Raw genomic sequence first — 12475 nt, 5'->3', positions numbered from 1 at the left:
ACTTTCAGCCAGAATCCCCTCTCCACATAAACCAAACTCGTCACTTCTGTGACTGAGCAGACACTGTGTACAGGGCAGACACTAACGGGTTCTCTGTCTTTTCCTATCTTCTAGGGCTCGATTACAGCTTTATCGGACAAGGAAGATGGGTTGGGGTGTGCGATCAATGCAAGACATTCCATCGGGGACCTTCGTGTGCGAGTGAGTGCCTTGTCTTTTGAAAAGCCGGATGGCTAGCAGGAGCAGTACATGGAGAGGGACAAGAAATCTCTCAAGACTTTGCAGGGAGCCACCATTACTTAGCCTGACAGAGTGCTGAAATACACAGGCTTGGTCCATCTTCTCCCTAGAATAGGTTGTTTGCTGTCATATGTGAGCAATCGAGGCTTTGGCAGGATCAGAGCCAAGAGGAAACAGATTGTGGGCTCTGGGGCATCATTGCCTGTGCTGTTTGTGGTCTTAAATGTTGTGCAGAGGTTTGGCTCCTTGGCAGAACACACACTTAGCATCCAGAAGGTCCCACGTTCAGTCTCCAGCATCTCGAGTGGGGAAAAAAAATCTTAGACAGAAGGTGTTGGAAAAGAGTTCCAGGCAGACCAGATGGTGCTGAACCAGATGACTTGATCCCCTAACACTGGCTGAAGTGTAAGCCAGTTTCATAGGGCACCACTGCCATTCTGGTCCTAGGCAAACCCGTGATAGGTGCCATCCTGCTTATTAGCTACCCTGTGATAATGCTAAACATCCATTCAGAGGAAGAAGAGTTTGGATTTATACCCCACCCTTCACTCGAAGTCTCAGAATGGCTTACAGTCTTCCTGTCCTCTCCCCCCACCAGACACCCTGTGAAGTAGGTGGGGCTGAGAGAGCTCTGAGAGAACTGCTCTTGAGAAAACAGATCTGAGAGAACTGTGGCTTGCCCAAGGTCACCCAGCAGCTGAGTGTGGAGGAGTGGGGAATCAAACCCGGTTCTCCCAGATTAAAATCCGGGCTCCTAACGGCTACACCAAAACGACTGCAAGAACAAGCATGGCACCATCTATCTGCTCTGCTCTTCTCCTGGCTAGACTCCTGTGAGGTTGGAGTGAGCAGCTGGAGTCACGCCACAATGGCAGGGAGAGGGAAGGATGCAGAGGGTTGCGATGGCAGAAGTCTTTGCAAGGGCTGCTTGAAAGCCCAGGAAATCTGTTGTGGGGTTGGGTTCATAAAACTCCTTGAGGAGTGATGACAAAAAGAGGTTGTGGTGGGGGGGAATAAGAGTACACCTCCATCCTTGTGGCTAAATAAAAGCTGCAGTAGCTCAGAGCTGGTAAGAAATGGCATGAAAGTACTCTTGCTGAGTTTTTTGATGGCCCCATCGGCCTCCGTTGAAAACCAAACCTGCTCCCAAGATTCTCAGGGACAGTCCATTCAGAGGGAACCTCCAGAGTTTTTCACCAGTGGAGCACAGAGGTGTCAGAAGCCAGGATTTCTCATTTGGGAGTGCCAGAGTAGCTTCTTGGTCCCAGTGCCCTGGAGTGTTTTGGGTGGCAGCTGCATGCGTGCTCTCCAGGGCAGCCCTAGGCGGTTGCGACCTCAGCAGCAGCTGGCAGGCTGTGACGCCTCCTCTGCAGCCCAGGTGGATTGTACTGTTTCTGCAGCCCTACAGAACTGCGCCGTGTGACGCAAAGTCAGAGGATCAGCTCTGGAGACGGCACACCGTGGACGCAGCCTAGCCTGTATCCTCTCAGCAGGCACCCGATGAGCAATTTGGGGTCAATTTCTGTGCTGTTAATTAGTCTGGAGTAATTACTTCCCCTTGTTTCCATATTCACAATAATTGGCATTGAGTAGAAGCCTCATTTCACCCATTAATGAGAGATGGGGAAGATTAGCCCTTTAACCACTCCCGTAGCGAATCCGGAATAGCGCTCACAGGGGATGCCGGGAGGCAGCAAATCCACGTTCAGCAGTGTTGAGTCGGTGCCACCGGGTCCTTGAAAGCTTCACTGCAAATGGCAGAGCTGGAGCCTGTGGAGTCCACAGATGGCCCTCTGCCCTGGCAGTTGCCAGCTGTGCCGCAGGGTCCACTGGAAAGACGTTAAGCAGCTTCATTGAGGATTGTGCAAAAAGGGTTAATTACAGTTTCCAGTATTGTAAAGAGGGTTGCACATTTTGTAGAAGAAGACTCTCTCTCTCCCTCCCTCCCCCTCTCCCTCTCCCTCTCCCTCTCTCTCAGAATCAGGCAAGAACCAGCAGCAGTTAGTACTTTACACTGTCCTTCTAAGCAGAATCACACCCTTCTAAGTCCATTGTTTTGTTTGCACTGGGTTTAGAAAGGTGGAACTCTGTTTAGGATTGCACTATTAATGCTGCCTGCCTATCGATTGATCTATCAATATATTGATTTCTGCCAAATATAAATTTATGTGTAGATTACTTTTTGATATAGCTGCTTTCAAGGTTCAATTAAAAACAAAATGGTTCACAGCTAAACTGATCCAGGTCTAGATCTGTTTTAAAAATCTATTTATTTATTCAATTTATGCCCCGCCCTCCCCACTGAGGCAGGCTCAGGGCGGCTTACATGCGAAGTACATACATAAATAACAGTTGAATTCATCATAGAATCATCTAAAAACAGTTCATTATAAAACAATTCAATACTATAAAGTGCTAGCAGTGTCTGTTTTAATGCAATTGCTTGACGATGGCGGTGCGATATGAATACATTCAATGATCTATCTAGATATTCAGTTCATTGATCTTTCCCTGATACAATCGGCAGGCAGAGGCTGTGGATGGCCAAACCGAGGGCCAGGGCTCTATACGATTCACCAGCCCACAAAATCAATAATGGAAGGAGTTGCTAACCTAAAAATAGCAACAGCAGGTCACACAAAGCAAGGTGTCAGAATATGCAAGTCAAAACAGAAAGGAAGCTTGCTTATTCTGATGGTGACGGCACAGTTTAAGGATTCGCTCCCCTCTAGAAAGAGAGAAGAGAGACTGTGCCTGCCAAATCTCCAATGGGAAGGATATTTAAAGAACCGAGGCCGTCACAGAGAAAGCCCTGCTTTTTTAATTGAGGACAGCTTTAGTATCCATTGATGATACCTAGAGCAGGGCGTCATTCTCACATTCTAGCATACTTCAGGGTTTTGTGATCGAACCCCCTGCAACAGTGAATGCCCAGTTAACCTTACCTGCAGATGAGAAGGATATGGTGCAAGGATGTCAAGGCTAAAAATCTCTGTGAGGAGGCTTATGGCTGGTTTTGTACTTGGCACTGAAGGCTCATCTGCCCTTTCACAAATCCCATTGTTTGGTGGCTCCATTCTAAGCAAGTAACCCACCTTTGCTGAAAAGGATAGTCTTTGACGTGGTATCACATGATATGAAAACTCTGGGGTGCTGATCTGCTTCACATGTGCCTGTCACATTGCAGTTGTTGAGTGATGAACATGCGTGTCACACCCTGGTTTGTGCAGTCTCCGTAGGTTTGTGTGTATTCACACATGCCCTGGCTTGCTTAACCCCTCGTGTGTCTACAGCAAAGCAAAGCCCCATTGGCTCAGTTGCAAGCTCAGAGTGAATTGGCTGTTTGCTGCAAATGATGCTAACAGTCTGTGGGCTCTGATTCTGTTGGTTTGATGTAAACAAAGAGATAAAGTTGTGGAGGGGCTGTTGTTCAGTTGGAAAGCTTATTCTTTACATGCCGAAGGTGCCAGATTGAAACCCCAGTATCTCCAGTTTAAGAGGATATCGGGCCTTGTATGAGCTGCTACAGGTCAAGCAGTACTGATCAAGATAGATCAGTGGTCTGGATCAGTATAAGGAAGGGGGAGAAAAGGGATGGGACTCCTCCCCCACAGGTGTCTGGCCTGTTGGTTGCTGATGTGATCAGCCAAAAGAAGTCTGCATATTCCCATTGGTTTGGGGGGCTTTCTAGAGGCATCTAACTGGCCACTGACTACTGAACTATGTGGACCTTTTGTCAGATCCCATGGGGCTTTTAAGTTTTTCAGTCCCCTTCTCAATTGTTCTGCAGGTATGTTGGAGAACTGATTTCTGATGCAGAGGCAGATGTACGTGAAGAGGACTCCTATCTTTTTGACCTTGACAACAAGGTAGCGTATTGGGGGGGGGAGTTAAAGGGGGGGGAGTGAGGGTTGTGAGAGGCTCCCAGGACAAATGCAAGTGTTAAAATGAATTCTCTCTCCCGTTTCACTGGACAGAGCAATCTGCACATTGGTGTGACGGGAAGCTCTTTGCGCCTTTTGAAAAAGTGCAATCCCGTTAGAGCATAGAATGTGGGCCGAGAAGCTCAAGGGACTTGATAACGGGGAGGGGAGGCAAGGGGTGGAGGTGGATTTATTTATTTTTTATTGTGTCACTGGTTCAGAAATTGCCTGGGTTGATCATTGCTGAGTATAGCCCTTAGCCACAGTTAACAAGAGAACAAAATTAGCCATTAGTCTTGTTAATGATACACAGATGACCCTGCAGCCATCCCCCCCCCCGTCCCCACGCCTTTACAGGTATTCCTTATTGCCAAGCTTGATTTTGTGGCTCAGCTACCATCTTGGTACTAAAGGTGATCCCTGCCTTTGCATTTACAATAGATGCTACGTGACGCATACACACCTAGTCCCCTCCCCTCCAGGTGTTTCGTGCCCTGCTAAGAATTCTAGACAAGTAAGGGAGGTTTCCATGACTTCTGGATGGGTGGCCCTGTTTTGCTGGAGGGCGAGAGTTCAGGGAGTATTCCCCCCCCCCCAATCCTCTAATAAAAAGGGAGTTTTCATCAGAGAGAGGAAGAGAACATACTCTCTAGCTGTGAGCCCAGCTTCTTCCCTGTTTTGACACTGGCACAGGAGAGGCAGACCTCTCAGGTTCAACGCAGTCCAGGGGAAATGTTAGATTGTTGCCTCCAGTAGAGGGGTATGTGCGCACATGTGCTTGAGATTTTCCCCCTGTGTGGATTAGCGAGCGATAGACCACTGCTTCTTCCCATGCAGGAGAGAGTATACACCAGCTTTTGCGCATTGCCTGAACTTCTTCAAACTGCTCTTCCTGACTTCAAGGGCTAGAAACCTGTATGTGCTTGTGTGGCATCATGAGATATACAGTCCCTGAGGTTAGACGGGCTGTGCATTTCACGGCAGCGCAGGTGGCTGTTTGGTGCAGGAGATATTTCAGTCGCTGATCCGGAAAAGAAGGATGATCTGTAGTTTGGAATGCAAGGCAAAGCTTTTCAAGCCTGTTGAGCATGTAGATGCAAACCAAGGAGGAGAGGAAAGGCTGTGGGCTGCAGCCCTGTGAGATGCTGATAGAGGGATCCCGGAGAACCATCTCACCCCCAAAGGGCTCCACGTGCTCTTTGAAGGGGTCTCTCTTCGATGAGTGTCTATAATTAAGGACTGCTCCTTGCTGTTTTCTGCCACAATAATTTTAAGAAATGCCTTGAGAGACTCTGGCATTGCAAGGAAAGCCCAAAGTTGCTGTTGCTGCTGTTGGAGTGTTCTGCCTCCCCTTGGCACTGGAATCTTATGGTCCCAGATACTCTGCTGTCACTGGTTTGCCGTTCTTGCGCTGTCTGGTTCAGTTTAAGAAGAAGCTAGACTCAATCCTTCTTCCAAACAAAAGGCACAGGAAGGCCGTCGTTCTGTATGCGTAGAGCATCCCTGCTTTTGCTCCCAGGGACCTTTTTGTCTGACTCCAGGGGCAAAAGCTGCGCGAGGAAGTGGCACCTTCCTAAATCCCTGACCGTAACCCCCAGATCATTGTCGTCATGATTCCCCATCTCCCTAGAGTCCTTGTGCATGTAAACTGTGACACTGCCTTGTGACGACTGGCACGACTTAAGAGGCACTGCCCGAATCCAGAACTTTAAGCCTGTCTTAATCGGATGCTCTCTCCACCGTTTCCCAGGATGGAGAGGTGTACTGCATAGATGCCCGCTTCTATGGCAACATCAGCCGCTTCATAAACCATCTCTGTGAGCCAAACCTCATCCCCGTGCGAGTGTTCATGTCCCACCAGGACCTGCGTTTTCCCAGAATCGCCTTCTTCAGCAGCAGACCCATCCAAGCAGGAGAAGAGATTGGGTATGTCCTGGCTTGAAAAAGCAGGAGGGTGTGGCATGGGGAAAGGGGGTCTCTTTGGTGGCTTCTTGGGTTGTCCTGGAGCCGCTCTCACTGGACACACCTCACTAAGCAGCAATGCAAACTGTCCTTTTTCCTCGTGAAGTAGGGAGAGGCTGTTGAAACATGGCTTGTTCGCCCAGAAGCTTTGAGTCAAATGGTCTGGTATAAATCTAAATAACTGCCTGTGCAAAAACGGCCTGTGAGAGCTGTGCGGCGTGGCCCACGGTGCTGATGCAAGACAGCAGAAGCCACTGCCATTCCGGTTCTCTGTTGGTTATGCTCACAGACCCGGCAGCGGCATTCTTCTGCACGGACCTTTCGCTGTCATGTTGCTCATGCCGGCAGAAAGCTGCGTGCAGGGTTATTTGCGCAAGCCAAGAGGGAAAGATAAAATCTGGATTAGCTCTCGAGAGTAACATAATACGTGAAATGAACAAAAAAAACCCCTTTGCTTTAGACTGAGTCAGGTCCTTCATAATGACCCAGCTAGTTCACCCTCCTGCCCGACACGTAGCTGTGCCACCCCATTAGCTTCAGCAGTCTTGCTGTGCTCCTCTCCTGGGGGAGGCCAGATTAAAGAAAAGGAAAGGAAACTCAAATGAAACACACTCCTTGGAGCTGTTTTGCCCGTTTCCCAACCCGCTCCGCACCCTTGTCCCTGCCACCACTTTGCAAGGCATTGGAGCTCGTTACATGAAAAGGCCTCTTGGTTCCACCATCTCGAGGTCTGAAACCTCTACTTTCGATTTGCCAGCCATGCTACTGGCCCAGAGCTTATTCCTTGAAAGGCTGTGGTGGCAGCTGCCTCTCACAGTTTTTAGGAAAAGGTACCCCTGTATGAACTGTCCCTTTGAGCTCTGGGCTTCTGTAGTGGACAAAGAGGGAGTTGCCCGGGGGGGGGGGATAATAGAGGAGCTGTTTGGAGTCCTCAGCTGTGTTTCTAGGCTCAGGCTGTGTTTCAGGGAAGGCTCTGCCCAATACTCCTTCTAAGCTGTGGAGTCTTGTGAGCAAAAATTCTACTTTGTGAGCTGCTGGCATTAAAGTTGTGAGCAAGCGATTTGGCTACTGCATTAATTAGTTTGCTCTGGAGCCCCATCCTTCCTGAGCTAAGACAAAAATGTGTGAGCTGGAGGCTAAAAAACTGTTGAGCCAGTTACCCTTGGCCAGTTACCCTTGGCCTTTGCAACCACCAAGCTAGTTAGAGCACAGTGACCATGTCTAGTGATGGAAAGAATCCCTGAAAACCCTCCAGGAGCCCAAGGTCTGTCAAGCTCCTGGCCGGCCTCAGTACCTGTTCAATGGCCTGTGCCTGGTTTGGCAAGTCACAAGTGACAAGATAAAGCAGCAGCAGCTCCTGTGGCTGAGGTGTCTCAGTGGAAGCGAGCCAGCTGGCAATCAGAGGACACGAGCACAAGTCAGCGCTGCGAGATTCTTTGCCGGGTGACGATTTCAAGCCGTGTGAGAGTTGCCCAGGTGAGCAAAATGGGCTGCTTCCAGGACTCTCCATGGTGTGTTACCCGGATACCTTACATTTATGAGTGGGCAAAATATGTTCCGTTCACTGAGTACACTTTCCCCCCTTCCGTTTGCTCGGGGATCTCTTAGGCTCATAATATCCCTGAGGTGAGGCAGAGCAGAGTATGTGACTGGCCCAAGATCGCCTCAGGAAGCTCGTGTGGATGAGCTGGCATCTCCCTAGTCCAGCATTGCAACTGTTACACCACAGTAGGCTGTCATGAAGTCTCTTGTCCGTCTCACACCTCTGGGAGTCCCTGAATCCAGAATGAGCTTGGAAATGTAGGACTCTCTGATGAGATAAAGGGAACGGAGGAGGAAGCGGCAGCTCCCGTCCAGCTGTCGCTCCTGCAAAGAAACGTAAACACGCCGCGTGAACCTGTCCATGTCTACTCAGAAGTAACCCACATAGAGTTCTGTAGGGCTTACTCTCAAGTAAGGAGGTGTAGGATGGCTGCTTTCAATAGACAGCAGATAGAAGAGGGCTAGGGTGGGACACAACCCCATCACTATGTCTTTGTGACCCTCATTCTTCACTCTCCCCCTCTCTTCTGGTCACGAACTGGTCTTAGGGAGAGATCGTGGCTCAGTTATGCATCATCTGATTGGCCTACCCAAGGCCCCAGCAGTCTCCCGGTGAAGGGTCTCAGGTAGCAGGGGTTGAGAAGGACCTTTCTTTGCCCGGGACCCACTGCCAGTGGAGCAGGAGATAAGAATGACCCGACTATATTAAGAGACAAGGGTGTCGCTCGGTAGAGAGAGCCCTTGCTTGCATGCTGAAAATCCCACATGCGGTGCAGTGAAAGGATATCCTCCGTGCCCTGCGGGACTTAATGCAGTTCTGCAGGTCATGTAAGGCGGAGATGTTCCACCAGGCGTTTGGTTGAAGACAGCGACGGCTTTTCCACCTGCCTGACACTCCTGTTTCCTTCCCTGCCTCCCCACACGAGGCAGTGGCACACCTCTGGCAGTCTTATCTCCATCAGTCAGTTAGACGCTTATTGCCGTTTTAAGTGTAAATTATGAATTTTTCTTTTAATTGTGTACTGTGTACATGGTTTTTATTGACGTACACCACCCTGAGCCCTATTCTTTAGGGGGAGGGTGGTTTAAAAATCCAATGTAATAAATAAATTTAATAAAATCAGAAAGCCGGTGCTGGGAAGGGCCTTTCTCTGTCCGAGACCTTGGGGAGCTGCTGCCAGTCACAGTGGAGAACGATGACCCAGGATGGCTGGATTTGCTATAAGGCACCTTCACGTGCCCATTTGACCTCTTCCACTATAGCGTTCCTGCCGTTGAGCAGAGCATTGTGTGCAGCTGTGGTGCCTCCCCTTATCTTGGTCTCTCTTTTTTTTCTTTTAGATTTGACTATGGTGAGAGGTTCTGGGACATCAAGGGCAAGTATTTCAGTTGTCAGTGCGGTTCCCCCAAATGCAAGCACTCCAGCGCCGCCCTGGCTCACCGGCAAGCAAGCATGTCGTCGTCGTCCCAGGAGGCACCAGAGAACGGACTCCCCGACACCAGCTCCGCCGCTGCCGTGGCGCCCGCCCCGTTTTGAGAACCTCTTTGAGCTTTTCCAAAACCCACAGATTGTATGAATTTCTCCCAACAGGAATGGGTAACATGGGAAAAGGAAGCTTACAAGCTTGTGACACTCTGGATTCTGGCGCTGCCGTGATTGTTCACTGAGGAATGAATGACAGCCTCGTGCTTTCGCCCCGGCCCAACATGCCCACGAGGTGCCAGGAAGCGGCTGGCTTGACAGCGTGCGTCCCGGGGCGGCTGCTCCCGGTTGTTCCACGCTGAGTGACCCACGCGGCCTCTTTTAATGTGACGCGTGTTCTCCGAGCCAAGAGAGAGTCTTCCCCTCCCACACACACACACACCCCTGTCTCCCTCTTGGAAGGATGAAAATTGAATGGACTGTTCATGCCAAGTATCTCCAGTTTGCTTGTAATAAACTCTGCATACTCGATGAAAATCTTTCTCAAAGCCAAGGCCTGCTCTTTCGGCACAGCTCTGGGAGGCTTTGCTAGCAGCCGAACTTTACTTTCTTTTCCCTTGCTCATTGTCCTGGGATTGAAATCGTATCCTCTCTTGAACAGGTGCCTGCCAGTGACCTAATCCAGTGCATTAGATGTTTGCACTCTCCTCTCCCGCATCCACCTTTGATTTCTCCAGGCCTGGCAGAAGTTTCTCACGAGTCCTACCAGGGCTTCTCCGTTACAGACTGGCTCTTGGGGCATGTTGCTTTTCTCAGTGTTCCCCACCACCACCAGTGGGCGTATTTCCCTCTTCCATTATGCTAAGAAGCATAAGGGGAAATCCTTTACATGACACTAACTTCTTTTTTAAATTAAAAAAAAACATCAAAAGGAAACTGGCATTTAAAGTGTCCCTGTTCAGGGCATTTCTCAAGCGGGTGCTCAAACTGGGCCCTCCAAGGACATGGCGCTGTGAGAAGACGACCCGTGCCATCCCCTCTTTCCGACCCCAGCCCTCCCCTCCATGTTCATTTTAAAGCTACACATAATGACGTTGGAATGAATGGATTTATTTTTTACCATTTGAGGACTGAACATAAAAATCCAAAACAAAAACCCACCACTGTCCCTCACCTGAGTAACTAAAAAACGGTGCTGATTCTAGTGCGATTTTTACTCACTAAGTGAATATAAATTTATCAATTGTATAAAGAAAAAAAGAACAAAGTGATTTTAGTATAAAATCCAGGAAAAAACGACCCACAAACCTTTTTTTAAATTGTTAGTATTGTAGTGTGAATAAATTTGTCATCGCCTTTTGTGTGGTGGCAAAGCAGGTCATTTTAATTTTTTTCATATATCTTAAATACTGTAATTAGTGCAGTAACAAGTTTTTGTTTTCCTTTGTGCATCTCTTCTAAACCGTTCATATTGCTGGGGGGGGGGATTTTTTGTTTTGTTTTTTTCCCCTTTCTGTTCATGTTTTTGACCGTTTTAAAGGCGCCTTCTTTTGGCTCCCATCATTTCCTTGTTCTGTTTTCATGAGATCAATAAAAAGTGCTTTAAAAAAAGTGGATTTCTTTTCGTAACCTTTCCTGTGGCTCCTGTAGGACAGAAGGTAGTGAAAGTTAAATGTGAGTATAGGAAGCAGCCTTCTACCAAGTTGGATTTCTTGTTCATTAAAATTCTTATGGTCTATTCCGGCTGGCAGCAGCACACAAACAGGGAAAGGTATTTTTCTATCTCCTGCTACCTGAAATTCTTTAAACAGACTTGCTGGCACTGAACTCAGGACCTTCTTCATGCACAGCATGCGGTCTGCTATTAAACTTTGTCCCTTCCCTGGAAGATTGCTTTTGGTCGGAAGTGGGGTTTGAACCCATGCCTCCTTGTGACTTGAACACGGCATCTTGTACCAAAGAAGGGAATCTTCTCTCCCTCCCCCCCCCGGTACCAGTTTCATGCTAGCTAATTATTTTAGAAGTACAGGAGAGTAAAAAGTTCTGGATCCCTGGGGCAAAGTGGGAACATGAAGTGTGTCTAGCTAGACAATTAAGCAACCAGCTGAGAGTGCTCAGGGAAGGGGGGACAGGATGGAATGCCTTCAAAGCCTTATTGAGGACTGAGTGGGGGAGGACTGGGAGAGCCCACCCCACTGGGGTTCTCTGTGTTGGGGGGGGGGGACAGCAGGAGCTCCAGCATGCATGTATTTTATGTCATGTAAGCCACCTTGGGCATCCTGGGTAGAATTCAAAAAACCAATAATGAGGGAGTTATTAGCAGGTGTGAGGAGAGAGGTCTGCATACTGTTAAACTGGCACAGGACCCTCTTCCTCCTTTGCACTCAGTAAAGCTAACTCACAATCACGGTTTGCCACATTTACAGCTTGATCCAATGGTAAAGCTTCCCTATGCCTATTGCGATCAATAACACATAATTAATGTGCAGACTTCACTCCTACAGGATGTAATGACACCCGGTAGCTTTTGAAAGCCAATGTGGTGTAGCAATTTACACTTTTTGGGAGTAAGCCCCATTGAATAGACTTTTTTCTCTTCATTATTATGCTCCTCTGACTGAAAATCTGGAGCAAAGTCAATACAGATGTGAAATAAAATACAGAGCAGTAAACATTAAAATACAGCATGGTAAATTAAAACCCATCTCTGTAACGGCTTAAAGAAACCACAAGTGCTAAGAATTTGGCAACAGCATGCTTTATTTCTGGATTGGTGTCTGCCAGCAAATAGAGATCACAAGTGGGGACCAGCAACAAACTATTGTGTATTATTAATGTCTTTCTCCGGTGGTCCAGGAGTGGGGCAGTCCTTGACTCCTTACTCCTGGGAAAGCACCTCCCCCTTCCATAGGCAGGGCCGGCAAACTTTGATCCCAGAGGGGAGGGGCTTATCCTCTGATCCCCAGTCTTACCGGCCCTGCCTTCTGAGCAGGATGTGCTGGCTGTGCTCTGAAGAGCACGAAGATCCCAGAAGACACTGGAAGGTCAGAAGAAGAAGCGGAGACCTAAAGGGCAATGGTAGAAAGTATTTACTTTCCAGCCCTAAAATATATTCGAGAGCTGCAGGCCTCGATTTACAATGAATCCGGCGCTGGCAGTCCTGGGAGGCCCCCAGGCGGTCACAGCGTCGAGAGGAACGCCTCGGACCCCGCTGGGAAGGCGGCGGTAAACTGCTCTCCCCCCCCCCATCCAGCCGCGGCGGCGTGCAGCGGTTTTGGGGACAGACGCTCAGTGAAGAGCCTGGGGAGAGCAGAGGCAAGAGAGGCGGCCGAGGGTGGTGCAGAATCTCTGAGAGGCGGCCGAGGGTGGTGCAGAATCTCTGTCA

At 48.9% G+C, this 12475-nt stretch overlaps 1 protein-coding gene across 1 annotated transcript in view; it reads left to right on the top strand.

Annotated features, from left to right (window-relative positions):
• EHMT1 (euchromatic histone-lysine N-methyltransferase 1) overlaps positions 1 to 10643 on the top strand; it is a 162924-nt gene extending 152281 nt beyond the window's left edge. The window contains exons 25-28 of the mRNA XM_015421172.1: positions 115 to 201; positions 4031 to 4109; positions 5914 to 6089; positions 9009 to 10643. Of these exons, the coding sequence (XP_015276658.1) occupies positions 115 to 201; positions 4031 to 4109; positions 5914 to 6089; positions 9009 to 9204 (538 nt within the window). The 3' untranslated portion in view covers positions 9205 to 10643. The remainder of the gene's footprint in view (positions 1 to 114; positions 202 to 4030; positions 4110 to 5913; positions 6090 to 9008) is intronic.
• Positions 10644 to 12475: the final 1832 nt, after the last annotated feature.

This window comes from Gekko japonicus, unplaced genomic scaffold (genome assembly GCF_001447785.1).
Source record: "Gekko japonicus isolate JY-2015 unplaced genomic scaffold, Gekko_japonicus_V1.1 scaffold40, whole genome shotgun sequence".
Taxonomy (NCBI): Eukaryota; Metazoa; Chordata; class Lepidosauria; order Squamata; family Gekkonidae; genus Gekko; species Gekko japonicus.
The sequence above is the reverse complement of the archived record's forward strand: the minus strand, read 5'-3'. Positions and strand labels throughout refer to the sequence as shown.